Source organism: Lactuca serriola, chromosome 3 (assembly GCF_051521515.1).
Source record: "Lactuca serriola cultivar US96UC23 chromosome 3, Lser_US96UC23_V15, whole genome shotgun sequence".
In the NCBI taxonomy this organism is placed as follows: domain Eukaryota; kingdom Viridiplantae; phylum Streptophyta; class Magnoliopsida; order Asterales; family Asteraceae; genus Lactuca; species Lactuca serriola.
The window spans coordinates 305,666,585-305,685,277 of NC_136410.1; the positions used below are offsets into that span (position 1 = coordinate 305,666,585).

Genomic DNA, 18,693 nt, shown 5'->3' on the forward strand with positions numbered 1-18,693 from the left:
TGCTTTGGAGTTTGTATTTGCATGATCAATAGAGAAAAAACTTAGATCCAAAGCAATTAGGGTTGCATGTACACCGTAGGATTGTTGTAATGCTCATAACCCAACAGTCTCAACTCTTCACAACAACCCCACTCCATATCCTCTACAACCTACTCTACCCCGTATTCACAAACAAAATCCAAAATATTTCAACCCATCCTTTGTCAATTTAGCCATACTACCCCCAATTCCAACCACTGATGAACCTACTACTCATACTCAAGCTCTCAAAGATCCACAATGGCGTCATACCATGGATAAATTATTCAATGCCTTGATCCAAAATCGCACATGGGAACTAATTCATAGAGCCTCTCATTCTCTAATTAGATGCAAATGGATCTTTAGAATCAAATGCAACATGGATGGTTTCATCTAAAAAAAACAAAGCTCGTTTGGTTGCCAAGGGATTTTTTCAACAATATGGTAAGGATTACTTTGACACTTTCAGCCCTTTCACCAAACCAATCACTATTTGTGTAGTCCTTTCCATGGCCCTTTCTCACCACTAGCCACTCTGACAACTGGATGTTAACAATGCCTTTTTACATGGCACGCTTCATGAGGAAGTCTTTATGACTCAACCCCCAGGCTTTGTTCATCCTCAATTTCCCTCTCATATTTGTAAACTAAAAAAATCTCTTTATGTCTTTAAACAAGCCCCACGAGCATGGTACATTGAGCTCACCACCTTTCTTTCTTTCTGTTGGTTTTCGTAAATCTAGGGTTGATCCCTCTCTCTTTATCTACAACCATAATGACACACTTAGCTATCTCCTTGTCTATGTATATGATTTAGTTCTTAATAGCAACAATAATTCCTTCCTAGATTATTTTATTGCTAGCTTAGCCAAACGTTTTTCCATCAAAGATCTTGGTTCTCTTCCCTACTTCCTTGGTGTTGAAGTCATACCCATACCCAATTGTCTCTTTCTCTCTCAACATCGACATATTCAGGATCTTTTTAAACATTTTCACATGGATGGAATGAAGGAGGCAGCAACCCGTTAATCTCTTCAGTTCTCAAATTTCAAGACATGTCCGCAAGCATTGATCCAATACCCTATCGGAAGTTAGTGGGCTCCCTCTAGTACTTGGCATTCGCAAGACCAAATATCTACTTCGTTGTCAATAAGCTATCATAGTTCATGCACTCTCCCTTGGAAATTCATTGGCATTCGTTAAAAAGAGTTCTCAGATATTTAAAAGGCACAATCCATCATGGTCTCTTTCTCCGTCGTAGGTCATCCATGGATCTCAAATCCTTCTCTGACTCTGATTGGGTAGGAATTGAATGTGGAGATCGCTGCACCACAACTTACTTGTTGTATCTTGGCTCCAACATTATCTCATGGTGGTCCGCTCGTTAAAAGTCAGTTTCTTGATCGTCCACTAAAGCAGGATATAAATAATTGGCTAATGCAATATTTGAAGCGTATTCAACGTAATAAAATACACCTTAGATATATGACACTATTGTATGCGTATTCAAAGTAATAAAATACACCTTAGATATTATCTCTCTCTATTCAAAGTAAGAAAATACACCTTTAATACTTTCTCTCTATAGTATGTAGATAATTTCCTCAAGGTCATGGTTGTAGAGATTAAGAGAATGTGGTTAAATCATTTTTTTTAAAAGTATTGTGCTTTCATGGTGCATCTATACTCTTGGGGTTGGGTTTGGGCTGTGCTTATATATAATAGGAAAAAAATAATCCAAAGTGAAATGGTTGCTTCCTTTGCTTTTTTGTTAGTATAAGTTTTTTGTGGTATACAATTTTCTTTTATCCCAAATAAAGGTAATAATTTCGATCCATTATATTATTAATAAAGTCGATTTTAATCAAACTGGTCATATAAACAAACTTTGCTAAAACGAAACTTAGAAAAGTGACCAAATTGAATCGCGTATTCAAAAGCCGTCCTAAGTCAAGGAATTATCGACCAAACGAATTAGTGATTGTTCGTCGACAATCGTTGTTACTTGGAAAAAGAAGAGTTGGATTAAAAGAAAAACTAAAAATAGTTCAATGGTTGAACTTGAAAGTAATAAACTTCTGGATTCTAGAATATAATATATAGGGGTTAAAATGCAATTTATTAAAGTTTTTGGAATGAAAATAGAGATATTCTGTTTTTGACTTTTCTATCTCTTCCCCCAGAAATAAAAATGACCACACCCCCTTAAAATCAAATCCGAACCTCGCCGGAAGTTTTTCTCACCTTTTCCGATGGCCGTTCTCCTACACTCAATCTCTGGATTTTTCTATGCCAATTCGCCGACCAAGTTTCAATCGATCACAAATACTAATACGATCAGTCCCGATCCTAACGGACTTCCGAAAGCTAGAAACAACAGAAGAAGAATTAGGGTTAAGGTTTGCTCGAGGATCAAGGATTTGGAGCCCTGGGTTTTAACTGATGTTAAAGGGACGCGTAATTCAGCGGCGACGTCGGTGAAGCCGAGTAAAGAGGATGAGGAGAAGCAGAATTATTATGTGAACACTGGACATGCGATTCGTACGCTTCGAGAGGAATTCCCGGAGTTGTTTTATAGAGAGCTCAGTTTTGATATATACAGGTATGATACTATGATTCAGTTTGATATGCTTTTGATAGGTTTTGAGTTCGTTTTCGTCGTGTAAAATCTACTTGATTATTCTTCTGTGAACAAAGAATAGAATCCGTGCTGAATTTTGGTAAACAGCTAGCCCTAATTCGACAACAATTCAATGCGAATTTTCAAAAGTTCCATTTGAATCTTTCTAGTTTCAATCTTGCAGTAGTTACGAACATACAATTAACGAATGCATTGTGTATTAAGGATCATCCTGCTGTAGTTTTCTAAGACAGTGTTTGCGGGATGGGATTCATGGATTGGAACCAAACTGGTGCTTTTTGTTCAATTTTGAAACTAATTTCTTGTCCTTTCTCCAAAAATGCTGTAAATGGCATGTGAGGTGTGCAAACGTCCACATATGCATCATCTTGTGCCTGTCAGGTGTAATTATGTCTTCCATGTGAGGTGAGCTATTTTCATATTTCCACAACACAAAGAAAGACAAGTTCTAATTGATAACTACTTCAAGATAATTGTGAGCAAGAACACACGTCACACTAGACATATATGTTGCCAACTGTTCAATCTTCAATTTACTTGTTGATTTAATCAATTCTCTAATTTTTTATGCTTGGTTGATTGAGTTGTTCATGATTTTGATATTCTGTTTTGTGTTTTAGCTTTTCCTATGTTCCCATGGATTTTTAAGCCTGTTCAGAAATTTTATCAAATCTTTGCAATGTATTTAAATTTAAGAAAATTGCAATGACATGACAACCATTGCCACATCATCATGTTTATAGTTTTCATGTTACATATTCCCCAAATCAGTAGAAAATTGCAAAACAGTAAATATTATTTGTAGGTAAAATAAAAAGTAGGTTGCTATTTTACAAGTTTGACCTTAGTTTTTGTGTGTGTGTGATGACAGGGACGATATCGTCTTTAAAGACCCACTGAACACGTTTTTTGGAATAAAAAACTACAAATCAATATTTTGGGCATTAAGATTGAATGGGAAGATCTTGTTCAAAGCGTTATGGGTTGACATAATAAGTGTATGGCAACCAGTGGAAAGCACAATCATGATTAGGTGGACAGTTTACGGGGTCCCGCGGGTCCCATGGGAGAAGCGTGGAAGATTTGATGGTACCTCAGAGTACAAGCTGGATAAGCACGGTAAGATTTATGAACATCGTGTCCATAATATTGCCTTAAATGCCCCTCCAAGGTTTCAAGTTTTATCAGTCAATGAATTAATTCAGTCACTTGGTTGCCCTTCAACCCCAAAGCCTACTTATTTTGAGTTGGAAATGGATTCCTCATCATCATCACATGATAATTAGTGCCATGTCAGCAGGGTTTTTTTTTTTTTTTTTTTTTTTTTGAAGTTTTATTTTATGTTGTCTGTATGATTATGTATAATGTATATATTGTTGTATAGTATGAAATGGTTTTTTTTTTTTTTTGTTAAATGTTAGTTGGAAGAAATAGCAATGTTACTTTCATATATTTGTGTATTATAGCATCCGACTTTCATTTCTCACGACGTTGTATAATCAGGTTTTTCCTTTAATGGTATTTTTTTTGTTCAAATTAAATATTTGTGAATACTATAACAAATTAACAAAATTAGAATTTATAAATTGAAAATATAAAAGAGTTGCAAATGTTATGATATATATTCATGATGGGTTTAAAAACAAACCCTCTATCCATTTCATCTTTCAACCCAACTTTTATATATATATATATATATATATATATATATATATATATATATATATATATATATATATATATATAGAGAGAGAGAGAGAGAGAGAGAGATAGGTTCAAATGTTTTTGACAACTATTGTGTGCATAAATGCACCAATAGGAATTCAGGAAAAAATTAATTCTTAAATAATCAAGATAAGGCTAGATATGTAATTTTGCATATAAATTAAATAATAACCAAAATTAAATCCCTTGATTCATGGATCAAATCCTTAAATTAGACCACCGATTCTCCCTTTTCTCTAAAAATCATCGTCTACACCGCCGGACTCTCTGGATTAGTAGCAGCAAGGCAACTGATTTTTCTAGGGTTTAAAGTCGTGGTCTTCAGTTGATCGTCCCAGAAGCAGAAATTAAAACGAAACTAAGGAGCTGTTCAAATCGGTTCACTTCATCTTCAAGTTCTTCATCGTCATCTTCAGTTGATCGTCCCAGAAGTCATGGAAGAACTGTTCTCCCTTCATCATCGCTTTTGATGCTTAATTCCCCATCTTCTCAGGCAATAACAGTCTGTAATGGTAATCATATGTAATCAATCTTCCTTCTTTTTATTTTTTTTAAGCTTTTGGGCTTTTTATGAAGTTAAATCTACGAAGCACATGAACGAGTGTTTGGTAATGGTTGTTAACTACTCAGAATTCGTACAAGTTACAACTAATTGATTCTTGATATGAGTTATGACTACGATGATTTAAATAAAGATTTGTGCATCTGATTTGCCCGCCAAATGTTTGTTAAAATGCTTGAATCAAATATTTCAGCCAATTTTTTTTTTAATATTTGAGCTATCATATCTCTCTCATAGTAGCTTGGAATGATATGAAATTTGTTTCTGCATATTCTCCTTTGTGTTAGCTCCAAGTTAGGTTCAGAAGTCATTTAAATTTGATTAATATTGGTTTAGTTATAGTCCTTCGAACATGCAATGTTACAGCTGTATTTTTAGCACTCTTTGTTCAGAAACATTTGTGATCTTTGAACTGTCATATTTACCACATTCTAACTTGTAATAAGTTGACCTTTTTCCACAGTATTGTCCTCTTTGTTAGCTACAATGTAGTCATTGTAATTAGATTAAGTCGATAATTTGGATCAGATGACTCAGGGAATACTTGATCAAGTGACTCAAGTACATTCTGTTAGAATAAATTAAAAGTCTTTAATGTCTAACACATTCTGTTAGAATTATTGTTTTATTCTGTTAGAATATACTGAAAGTTATACTATTTTAAAGTTGATTATGTTTTTTTTTTTGGATTTAGGCTTTGAAGGGGCTGCCATTGATGTGGAAAATGAAGAAAACATGGACAACGAGAGTATTCTAGCAGAATGTTGTTATTTTTTAAGAATGTTAATCATTTTTGTTGATATTCTTTTAGAATATTTATAATATATTAAAATGTATAAGACTTTTAGTCTGTAAGAATATGTATGAATTTGTATTTAAGTTTGGATGTATAAGAATATATTAGAATGTTTGTTATTATTCAACATATGATTCAAGAATTTTGTTTTTCATCAATAATATTCTATTAGAATAAAATTCTAAAAGAGTATCATTCTAACAAAAAAATATTCTGGTAGAATAAATCGGTATAATTTAAATTGAATTAATTAAAAAATCAGATTTTTTTTTAATTAGGAGAATTAATCATCCTTAAAAATTCGAAAATTTCCTTTTATAAATGTAGTTATTTGTCCAAAATACCCTTTTGCTAAAAATTGTGTGATTATATGGTACATGTTACCCCATTGTAATATCATACACTCTCAAATCATGTCCATTGATTAATTTCATCCGTTGGTCCAGATTTGTGCATTCTGGCACACAATACTTAGTAAAAACAAAACAACCTAGCCCTATATATATATATATATATATATATATAGAGAGAGAGAGAGTTAGGTTCAAATGTTTTCATTATCTATTGTGTGTCTGTAGGATTGATTCTGGACCAATCATTTTAGTTATTTTAAGAAAGTAATTAATGTTTATTAAATGCTGAAGATGTAATTAATATCTATTATGTTTTCAACATGTAATATGCATTAATTGTTTTTCTTAAAATAACTAAAATGATTAGTCTAGAATCAGTCATACATGCACACAATAGATAGTGAAAACAAAATAACCTAACCCTATATATATATATATATATATATATATATATATATACACACTTTAATAACCATTTAACCTAAAATGCTGAATTTTAAGAGGTACAAGGCTTAAAGCAATAGCAATTTGTACAACGAATTTATGCATTGAAATTTTAAAAGCTTTTGAATTAGTATTCCCTCATTTCTGGACCCTTATCTCGAGTTTGACCCAACCCCTTGCCCGTATCTCAGTTGCATACCATGAAATTTTAAAAGATCTTAACTATCTCTCCACAAACCATGATTTGTATCCCTTTCTTCATACTATATCTCATTCATATCCCCTCTATATCTCATCTCAACGAACTCATTTTCCAAGTGAATTAGTTACAACTAAATCGATCATCCCTTATGTTCAAGCAAGTTGAATCAGTCAACAGTAAGTATGTTTTATAATGCATCTATTCTCTCAGTTCGTTCAAGCATACCCGAGAAACCATTCACCACTCACTGCCCTCTTCATCGCCTCCATCGCCTGTCGCTTCCGGATAAAAAAGCCTCTTCATGTTAGCGTTTCATTTTTAATTGCATCTTTTTCTGCTTCTGAGAAACCAATCACCACCACTATCGGATCATTATCCACTCACATTGATCTGGAACTATAAGAGAAAAAAGTTACACTTTCTTCATCAACCTCTCTCTTCCTAGGCTTTCTTCATCTACGGTTTTTACCAAAGCATACCTTTCTATGCAGGTAGAAACAAACCACTAATGTATTGAGGAACATATGTAACAAGGAGTATAAGATTATGTGGTTTTTTTTCTAACAATTTCAATTTCTTGACAGATACTGCTTCGAAGATGTAGGGATAGATATGAGCACCATGAGAGCCAGTTACAGAACAGATATAAGGTGAGTAAAATAAATGAAGGTAATTTTGTAAAAAGTTAGTACGGTAGCCTCATGTGTATTAATGTTTGTTTGTTTGTTTTTTTTTTTTTTTTTTTTTTTTTTTGCAGATGAGAAGAACTCTACCTCCGGCAAAGAAGCAATAGCATGTAAAAGTGTCTTATGATAAATACCACTTTTGAGAGTGAGTGATGTCATGAACACTAGCGAACAGGCACCATCCTCCTTCTCCGACTCTTCATAACCTTCTATCTCCTTTTTTTTTTCTCTGAATATTTCATGCGGACGTAATTTATCTTTTCTGTCTCTATCAATTGAATTTCTTGTCTGACACTCTCGATCAATTGTTGTCTCTATCAATTCAATTTCTTGTCAGACACTCTCGATCAGTTGTTGTTGGTATTAAGAAGGTATTCAAATTCCTTCTTCTTCCTACTAATTGCAGGTAGTTTCTCTACTAATCAGTTTAAAAAGGTTCGATTTTTTTACCTTTCTATTTGTTCTGTTTATTTTATCTTTTTATCTATATGAAGATAAGCAGATTGATGTGTGAATGTATACAATTTTACCTCCTTTCAGGATTTTTTTTTGTTGATGCTTTGGTTTTGGTTTAAAGGACGCATTTAATTGTTTTATAGGCACTCTTTTCGAAGATGCATACCAAGTGTTCGATAGAATGCCTTAACGAAACCGATTCCATTTTGAACCTTAGAAGCCACTTATTTTTTATCTATATTGAAATACAGTCCATTGAAACACCAGACTACTGTTATTAGGACTTATTCCATGTCTTCTCTCATTTTTATTTTTGATTGTTTGGGATAACCATCTTATATTTCCTTTTCAATATCGGGTTTGATAGAGTATTAATTATCATGATGGGTTGTGACCGGCAAGATAGAAAACTGATGAGAGGGATTAAATTCATGTATGACATTATTTTTTATACTTTGTTGTCTATGTTAGTTGATCAATGAGAAAAGACAGAAGAGAAAGACCATTAAAAAAAGGACAAACATAAAAAGAAGTTGAAACAAAAATTGTATAGACCAGTCTCAATGTTTCTTATTTTTCGGGCAAGTTTCATGAGCTTCCCGATTTCAAATTCGTGAAACTATTGGTATGTTGCGTTATTGTATAAAATTTGCTTTAAAATTACATTTTGTGAATAAAATATTTGTTTCATGATCATAAATTGGCGATTTTAATTATATAACACATATAATCACATCTATTCATTTCAAAATTTAATTAGTCTGACAAACATGCACTTGCACAACCATATATACACACATAGTCACTAACAGACATTCTATAGAAAAGAATAGGACTTTGGCATTGTATATCCTCTTTTTGGGTTTAATTTTAATATTAGGTAAATATTAGAAATTATAGTGACATTTCAGTCATTGTGCAACGACTGACATAACTAAAAGCTTTTTAATTTTGGTTCTTAGTTCAAGGTTGCATATTGAATTTGATATTTGGAATCTTTAAAATAAGGAGCACGTTTGATACTAGACTTTGAAATAATGAGGAAGTTTGATACACGAATTTGAAATAAGAACCAAAATCAAAAATTCTACCAACTCCCCCTCCCTCACACGAAAAATACAAAAAGTCCAAAATTTAAACATTTTTATCGAAATTAGTCCACACATAGACACACTATGTGGCGGCTTAGGTGGAATGACATATTTTCTGTCTGACTATTTTTTGCTTATGTGCAACCAGTGTAAGCATACAATGTGGTAGATGATTGGAATTCATCTAGGTTTGATCACTATAAAAAAATAGCTAAGTGGCTGCTAAGTATGCTTTTAATTAGTACTAACGGCAAATCCAGTACTTTACTCAAACGGGTAGTTTTGTATTTTTCACATGTTGTTGGGTTTTTCTACCAATCCCACATATTTGTATATTTATGTTTTTTTGTAGTCTCTACACTTAACAAACTAAGGTTTTGTTCGTTTTTTGGAAAAAAAAAATTCTTCAAACCTCTTATTGTTGTGCGGCGCAGCACACGCGCAACACTTTTCATCTCGCAGTTGTTTGTTTTTTAGAAGTCTTCAGATTAAAAAACCTTTGCACATGTTCTTCTTGGCGCAATACTTGTTTTGTCTCTTCCTACCTCTTCCAACCTCCTCTTCTTCTTTTTTTCTTGCTAAAATATTGATTATATATTGTTGAATTCTTATTTCAATTTTTTTTTGTTTATTCTTGTTGAACTTTTTTTTTCTTTTTTTTATATTGAATAATAATAATTTCTTGATAAAATATCATTATTTTATGCTAAAATATTTTTATTTTTTGTTACAATATCATTATTTTTGTTGAAATATCATAAATTCTTGCCGAAATGTCATACATTAATAAATTTTCGGTATTAAAACACTATTTTCGGATTATAAAATCAGTTTATTTTAATTTTTTAATATCTGTAGCAGCATGCAGATGTTAAAAAAACAAGCACGCTTCTTATTACAGTCTGCAGTTGTAACATCCGGGTTCCCAGGTATTCTATATTGTTCATTATATTTGAGTTAGAGAGAAGGACTCGACGAGTTGGCGCCTAGACTCGTCGAGTAGGATCGCAATTTGATGACTAGATTAATGATTAGACTCGACGAGTCTGCGCTGGCGGCAGAAACCCTAAATCTCGGGGTCTGTACCCTATTTAAAGGCCTTTATGGCCTTCATTTGCGGCCATTACACCCCTGAGAAACCCTAGAGAGCAGAGAGAACGTTTGTAGTGCAAGAGGAGGGCTAATTCATCATTATTTGGTGTGTTTTAGTAAAAGGAAGGGAGGATTTCAAGCTAGGCAGTCTTGTGGGACTTAAATCTTCCATCATTTCGTGCAGAGTTGTTGTGGGAGGTATGGATTCATGTCCATTTTCTTTGAGTAATAGATTTCATGAATCTAGGGCTTTTTCTCTTCTTTTTAGTAAGAGATCTAGTGTATGTGATGTCCCCTTGTGTCAATATCATTAGATCTGGACCTTGGGAGGTCCCGAGAGTCCCTGTCCTCCAGCTTTATGCAGTCCTTTATGAGTTTGGGGCTTAGGTTATCATATTAAGGGTTATTTTGGCATTTTGAGGTGATAGTGTGATGCATGGGCCTAAAGTTCAAACCTTTACGTGATTATCATGCTTGGAAAGGTCCGATCTATAGGTTAGAGAAGCATATCTGACCTCAGAAGGTCATTTGAGTATGATCATGGAAGCAACTCGCCGAGTTCACAAGTGGACTCAACGAGTCAAGTCGGGGTTGCCCCGCGATTCGTGACAGGAGGAACCCGTCGAGTGAAGGGATGACTCGACGTGTCATGAGAGGCTAGAAGGATTCAGAGGACCCGCATGGACTTGCCGAGTCGCCCATGTGCACTCGACTAGTCGGGTCAAAGTTTGACCGTTGACTTCCGTTGACCTTAGGGTTTTGGTCGAGACTGATTTAAGAGAATTCAGGGAAGGGTAGAATGGTCTTCTACCCAATCCTCAGGGATGATACTATGAGAGAGTATTGATCAGGGATGTTATTTGAATGATAGGAGGAGGCTAGGTCGGAACGTTGAGCACGAGAGTTTATCCGACTTCATTTGAGGTGAGTCTTCTTACTATACTGTACCTGGAAGGGTATCTATGAGTGACCGGAAAGTCTTATATGCTATGAGATGTATGTGATGTATGTTGTTATGTGATGTATATGTGTTATGTATGTTATGTATGATAAGGACCGGAAGGTCAAGATGATATGGGCCGGAAGTGTAACGCCCGTAGATCCGGGGTAGTCAATTTAGAGATAATAGGGGTCGAAAACGACTTTTCAACAAAAGATTATTTAGAATAAATAATCTTAACCAAGTTTTATAATATGTCTCAAGGGTTCCGTACATAATCTTAACCAAGTTTTATTAGTTTATTGATTTTGTTTTTTTTATATACCTTTCTTTAACATTTAAGAATACGTATCAATTCATGAATGAGCAACCACCAACTAATACATAAATTGAAGGATACATCACTTTAAAAAAGTTTTAATCAAGTCTCAGTTCTCATTTTTTGGATCATCATATCTTTATGTTTATAACTTCATTATGTTGTTTATTATGAGTAATTGAAACCATTGATAGTTTTGTTTTTTTTTTGTTTTTTTTTTTTTTTTTTTTTTTTTTTTTTTTTTTTTTTTGTGTGTGTGTGTGTTTTTTTACTTTGCATTAATGGCCTTCTATGGTCTATGGTCGAAGATTAATAATTTCATTTTCTATTGTTTTTGTGTTGCTTTGACACTTTTTTTTAATTTTTATTTTGTTTATATATGTCGATTTCTTCGAAGCATATGTTGATAAAGTTCTTAAATTCTCAAAAGACTATTTTCGAAAATCAAATACATTTATTTGCATGCATTATAGATATATTTTAAAGTAACCATATAAAACAATATATATTGCATGCTCTTTAAAAGTAATGATATTTTACACTGTATATTGCATGTTCTTTATATTATTACACATGTTTACTAAATAAACTAATTGTCTAAACGAAACTATTCGACAAAATGTAACCATACGTTTCCCGTCTAAAGGATACTAAATGCCGAATTAAAATTATTCACCATCCTTCGAAACACAACTGTCAACAAAAGAAATTTATTCGCCGAAAAAAGAGAACTCCCAGTAAGATGTTATATTATGCAATGTTGTATACAAAAAAAGTGATTGCAATATATGATTTATAGCAATTATTTTATTTTTTCAACCTGTATAGTAGACAAATTATAACCAGGTATGAAAACTATGTATTATATGAGTTTATTTAAAAGAAAAAACTAAAATTAAAATTCTAAACATTTGAGAAATTTAAATTTATAAGAAAAATAAAAAAATATCGAATTATAAAAATTAAAACATTTTATTCTCTAAATTAAAAAAAATAAATTAGATAAATAAATAAATGAAATTAATGAAGCTTTAATTTTGTAATATTGAAATTAAAAGGAAAGTTCATTAAGAAAATTAATATGTATTTATTATTACATTTAAATACTATGTGAAATTAATAAAATAAAAAAACCATAAAATGACCACAAAATGACATTTGACAAATTGAATGAAAGTGTGACAAGTGGTAAAAAAAAACATTCATTTATTATAGTAGATGTTGTATACAAAAAAAGTGATTGCAATATATGATTTATAGCAATTAGTTTATTTTTTTCAACCCGTATAGTAAACAGATTATAACCTAGTTCTTTATATAACAATTTTAAAATTCTCCGTCGTTCAAAATTTATGTAGCTTTTAAGTATAGGGCAATGTTTTAAAAACCGATTTTTTAGTTGAATCGGTATGGTGACAGGTTCCCGGTTCAACTGGTTTAACCGGTTCGATCGCCAAGTGAACCAGTTTCTATATTTTTCATGTTTTTTTTTTCTATTTTCTACACATACATATATATAAAAATCATGAATATGATGTTTATAAGTTCAAACATTAAAAATACATATAAAAATAAGTTGTAGATAAATCCAAATACATTAAAATAACACATAACTATAAGTTTTGGTGTTTTACATCAATCCATATACTATAAAAAGAAAATAAAATATAATACCGAAACTAAATATGGTTTTGGATGAATAAAAACACATTAAAAAACTTTATAATATTTACCATATGTTTTTATTTTGAGAAAAAACTAAATAGATATAAAAAAATCACCAATGTAAATGGTTCTTTTTCATGTTTTTTTATTCGGTTTAAGCGTTTTATTTTGACCGGTACAACCGAGTTTTTTTCTAAAACCGGCCGATTCAATCCGGTTTTTAAAACATGATCCCACACTTCAACTAGCGTCTAGCTTAAAGTATAGGGACCTTGATGCAAAATAAACCCAATTTCAATATTTTCACCTAGCTTTAATGATAGTCCCGTTGATTTCGATTTCAACCACCTTTCACGACTTGCAATAAATTCTTTCTACATTTAACACTTTCCCCGCTCTACTTCACACTTCCCCCAAATACTTTCTGCCTTTTTTGCTTAACAAACACTCCTCTAATTTCCAAACTCTAAAATCCAATCAAAACGACAAACATTTTTGATTCGTAGCCCTACGCATAAGATTCCGAACTAGTTTTCGTACGCATATTTCTTGAATTTGCGTTTTTACGATTACACTAGGGTTTTTGCCCAGAGTTTGGTGATCAAATGTTCTGGATTTTATCGGTATATCTATTTTGAGTGAGCGATGGAAGTGGAACAATCAAATCAAGGAATGACAATTGAAGAGGCGTCAATGGAACAAAGCATTGGATTTGTTAAAGCCCTACAGGTTTTCAGTCAATTTAATTTCTCATTTTTCGGTTGATGTCAGATCTGTATTGTTATATGAAATGATATATACGGATGTTAATTATGAAATCTGTGCTATAGTTTTGGTTTTACTGTATTAGGTTTCTGTTTTATATGTCCTCTAATGTGAAAATTAACTACGATAGTAGGTCACAAAAATCCTAATCAACTTGAAGTTTATGAATTCCAATCGAATTTAGGCTTGAGTTCACTACATACTTGGGACTAGCTTGTATTGGTCTTTATTGGTTTGAGTCGTATAACATTTTCATTATGATGTGGAATGGATGAATTAGCTCGATGTGTGATTCCTCTTATGTCAATAAATGATAATGTCAGGATACAAAAACCCTAATCAAGTCAAAATGGATAGAGTTCCAATCTAGGATCAAGCTTGGTTCATATCAGAGACATGGGAATAACTTGTTATACTTTAATGAATTAGTGTTGTGTTTATGCTTTATTGGAGGCTTTTGTATGTTAAAATAGTAACCGATTATCGTTGCTAATTGTTTTTGATTCTTGTATGTTTTCTAGGAACTCAAAAACTTAAGACCCCAGCTTTATTCGGCAGCAGAATATTGTGAAAAATCTTACCTTCACAGCGATCAAAAACAGATGTAAGATCCATCTTTTCGCCTACCTAATAACTTGATAGTTGAATCTTTTGTTCAATTGTAGGCAATCGAATAATTCACCGTTCACACGATTGTTCTTAAAAAAGCCAAAACAGCTCTATATTAATTTTGCTTTAATCGTGTGTTTTGGATAATATTAAATACCTATCAGGACTCATTACATTAGCTGTAGGTTGATTATAATTACATGATTCCTCTTTTTTGTCATCACTAAGGGTATTTCAGAATGAGTTGAAGACTTATTTATTCAACAAAACACGTTTTGTCAGTTTAGGCAAGAAAGTGGATTTCTTATTTAATTAATGCAGCCATGTTTCAATTTCTTATCACCTTTTACCAATTCATGCATAAAGTGAATTTTTATTTAAACTGATAAGAATCCACTTTGTTGCATCATTTGGAAAAAAAATGTGTAAGTCATTATTGCATAAATAAGTGATTAACCCGACATTTTGCTTGTAGTGGAACTATTGTGAATATTTTTTTTTCCAAATTCGCCCTTATACTTTACATGAATGATGAATTGTGATACAGGGTCCTTGATAACCTGAAAGATTATGCGATTCGAGCCCTAGTCAATGCTGTTGACCATCTTGGCACTGTTGCTTACAAACTCACTGACCTTCTTGACCAACAGAGTTCAGAAATTTCATCAACAGAGTTACATCTTACATGTTTACATCAAGTACGATATATTGATCTTTTTTTTTTTTTAATTGACTTACAAACAAACAACCATTCTTGCAATAATGCTAGATAAAGAAAAGAGAAAAACCACACCTGAATTTTAATCAGTTTTTCTTTTTCTTTGATATTTTTGTAAGAACAATGATTTAGAAAGTAAATCACTCCAACATAATTTTAAAATTTCTTTTATTTTTTGTTTATGTAAAGCAACTTCTTACATGCCAAACATATACGGATAAAGAAGCCATCAGACAGCAAGAATTATTAGCAGTTTTACCAAGGCATCACAAACGTTACATTTTACCTAGTAAGAATCTTAATATTTGTACAACACTTTGACATCCATAGATGGTGCTTGAAATGTGTAACATTTTCTTTGAATGTAGATTCTGTCAACAAAAAGGTCCATTTTAGCCCTCAGATTCAAACTGATTCAAATGCAAGACAAAGTAATCTTCAACCACGAACTCGCCAATTTACTTCAGGTAGCAAAGCTAATACTCTCTTCTTTTCATGGAAAATGCAACATTTATCCTTTTTGAGGCTGATAGTGATGTCAATGGGGGCAAAATTGTCATTTTTGTCCCACCTGACCTATTAGATAAACAGGTTGACATGACCCAAATAAAAAAAAAAAAAACTAAAGTTTACATCAAATAAAAAAAGTTCAGACTTAGTTAAATAAGTAGATTAAAAAGAAACACAACTACAACTTAATTCTCCAAATAACATTCACATTTTCTAACTTGTAACTGTGGGATATTGACATACTTTCGATCTCTTGTGTGTGCAAAAGACGTGAATGCCCTCCTCTTCATTCTTTGTTATCATGAAAAAGTGATTGATTTCTTGAATCATTGTACCTTGCTTCTCTTTGGAAACAAATTCCTAGTTTTTCTGAACTACAAAAGAGCATATATTTATTTATTCATAAACAAGCAACTTTTTTAACACAAATTGGGAAATAAGATTAAGATGGTTATTTTTTGTGTTTATATTTCCATTGTATGTCTAGAACTAGTCATTCTTGGTAAGTAGTGTATTTTGGGCAATCTCACACACAAGAACAATGATCAGTTGGATTAAAAATCCTATGCCACTTTTTTTAATGGAAGTTATAAAAAGTGAAAATTATTTAGTTTTATAAATTGTGTTTAACTCCAGGTACCCCAGCTTCAAATACTCTTTCTTGGCATTTAGCAACGGAAACTAAATCTACTTTGAAAGGGGGTTCACGCCCATTGATGAGGTAATAATATGAAAATATTTCTCTTTTTCCACAAGTCACAACAAAAGAAAGAAATTTTTGTTTTTTTTATTCATTCCATTTCATTGTCAAAGCAACTTCATGGATTCTTGAAGATTGTATAAAAGTTCCTGAAAAGAAATGTGATATTTATAGCATTGGACTTTCATATATTTTTTTTGTTAGAGCATTATAGTTTGAAAAATCTACCTAATTATAGGAATATAGATTGCTCTGTGTAATAGTTTCTGAAAAGGAACTTGATGTTTTTGGGCTTAATACAAGAAATATCTACATATTTTCATTTGTTTCTGTTATAGCATTGTACTTTTTGTGTGTGTGTGTGTGTGTTTTTTTTTTATTTTTTTTTTTAATTTTTTTATCAAGGCATTATAGTTTTAAAGATAGATGTTATCAAGATAATTGTTGCATTGCACTTTCATTTTTTGTTCTTATTTGGACATTATACTTTGAAAAATCCACCCAATTTAGGAATAAAAATATCAATGATAATTTGGTAGATTTTTTAAACTAATAATGCTGTAATAAGAATAAATGGAAGAAACAAATGAATGGAAGTATGTTGCTGTTTCTTGCATTTAACCCATTTTTTTTTTAATTATTATTGCAGCATGGAAGAACCAAAACCATCTCGCCGAACTCCATCCAGTATGATGGACTTTTATTAGCTTTTGCTATATTATTTAATAAAGTTAATTTTTGCTACTTTTTTTTTTAATATTTATATATTTATATATGCATATAGATGGTGAAGAGGGCATGCAGAAAAGGGTAGATAATCTTCGGTTGTCGAATGTGGGGCCTGCTTCTACCACAGCTATGCAGACACTTGGCATCATTCAACGGGTATGTGTATGTCAATTCTAAATCTTTTAAATTGTATATATATATATATATATATATATATATATATATATATATATATATATATATATATATATATATATATATATATATATATATATATATATATAAAATTGATGAAATTTCTCGAGTCTTCGTGTGCTTTGCTGGTTCCACAACCAAAAGGGTATTTTAGTCATTGAGTAATATACAATTGTTATAATTTCCTCTTGACAAAATCAACAAAAAACTAAAAGGGTATTTTAGTCATTTGGTCATATACAAAAAATCGACGAAAGGGTAGTTCAGTCATTAGGTAATAATTTATACGGTTGATGAAAATTTCCTTTTGACAAACACCGAAAGGGTATTTTAGTCATTTGTTTTTATAATTTTCTTTTGACAAAATTGGCAAAAAACTGAAAGGGTATGCTAGTCAGTCATTTGGTACTTCACACTTGATGAAAAATTCCCATTGTTAAAATCGACAAAAAAACTAAAAATTTGGTAACATAGAATTGTTATAGTCTATCTCCTTCTGACCAAAAAAAACTGAAAGGGTATTTTAGTCATTTGGTAATATACAATTGTTGTAATTTCCTTTTGACAACATTGACAAAAAGGTAAAAATGTATTTTAGTCTTTTGGTGGTATACAATTGTTATGATTTCCAACCTTTGGACAGAATTAAAAAAAAAAAAAAAAAACTGAAAGGGTATTTTGGTCATTTGGTAATAAACATTAAACAATAGATGATTTTATTTATATAGGATCCAAGTGAGGGTCAGAAGCCAATGACACCGTTCCGATCATTTGACAACCAAACAAGACATGAAAAGGAAAAGTCAAAGGCACCCGGTCGCAGCAAAAGTCTCTTATCCGCTTTCTTTGTCAAACAAAAGCCAACCAAACAACATCAACCCCCCATTTCATTTTCATGAAGGTACAACTTTCATTGTGTATTGTACAACTACAACACAACTCCCCATAAACCATATTTTCATCAAGACATTGTGTACTTTGAGATTTTATTTTATTTACTAGTATATAGGAGGAAGACGTTGTATTTTGAAAAATCCACCCAATTATAGCATTGTTGTTGGGTAGATTTTTCAAAGTAGAATGTTGAGAAATATTGTAAAAAGAAATAAAAGTAGGATGCTATAAACAAATATATGAAAATATGTTGCTATTTATTAAACCAAACCGTGTACCATGTGTTTTACAGCTTCTACAAGTGAACGTGAAAGAATCAAAGAATAGTTTTACTATGAAAGAGAAAGAGTAGTTAGTTAGTGAGTGAGTGTGGTTGTAGTTTGGAGTTGTATATGGTGTGTGTAACAAATGCATAAAGTTTGTCTAATAAATACACAACTAATCCTCATCTTTAAAGAAACTTAACAATACTTGCTCTCACAAATCCTATTTTTATTTCATAAGAATTACATGTTTTTTTTTTCCTCATTATACATAAAAAGCATGTTATTACTTGTATTGGAGAAAGTTTTTATTTAAG

At 31.8% G+C, this 18,693-nt stretch overlaps 2 protein-coding genes across 3 annotated transcripts; both read left to right on the plus strand.

Moving 5' to 3' along the window:
- Window positions 1–2,180: 2,180 nt before the first annotated feature.
- Window positions 2,181–4,183, plus strand: LOC145094140 (DUF2358 family protein (DUF2358)). Its single transcript, XM_079032425.1, has 2 exons — window positions 2,181–2,623; window positions 3,534–4,183. Exons 1-2 carry the CDS (start codon window positions 2,274–2,276, stop codon window positions 3,946–3,948), a joined length of 765 nt encoding a protein of 254 aa, XP_078888551.1. The 5' UTR covers window positions 2,181–2,273; the 3' UTR covers window positions 3,949–4,183.
- A 9,162-nt stretch (window positions 4,184–13,345) lies between these two features.
- On the plus strand, window positions 13,346–18,597 carry ABIL1 (ABI-1-like 1). 2 transcript variants are annotated; one of them, XM_079032426.1, is made up of 10 exons: window positions 13,346–13,722; window positions 14,280–14,362; window positions 14,915–15,065; window positions 15,275–15,374; window positions 15,454–15,552; window positions 16,232–16,316; window positions 16,945–16,982; window positions 17,080–17,180; window positions 17,948–18,120; window positions 18,406–18,597. In XM_079032426.1, the coding sequence occupies exons 1-9, from the start codon at window positions 13,639–13,641 to the stop codon at window positions 18,116–18,118; spliced, it is 912 nt and encodes a 303-aa protein (XP_078888552.1). In that variant the 5' UTR covers window positions 13,346–13,638; the 3' UTR covers window positions 18,119–18,120; window positions 18,406–18,597. The 2 variants fall into 2 exon arrangements, with proteins under 2 accessions (XP_078888552.1, XP_078888553.1); XM_079032427.1 differs by lacking the exon at window positions 18,406–18,597 and having other exon boundaries at window positions 17,948–18,402.
- The last annotated feature ends 96 nt before the right edge of the window (window positions 18,598–18,693 follow it).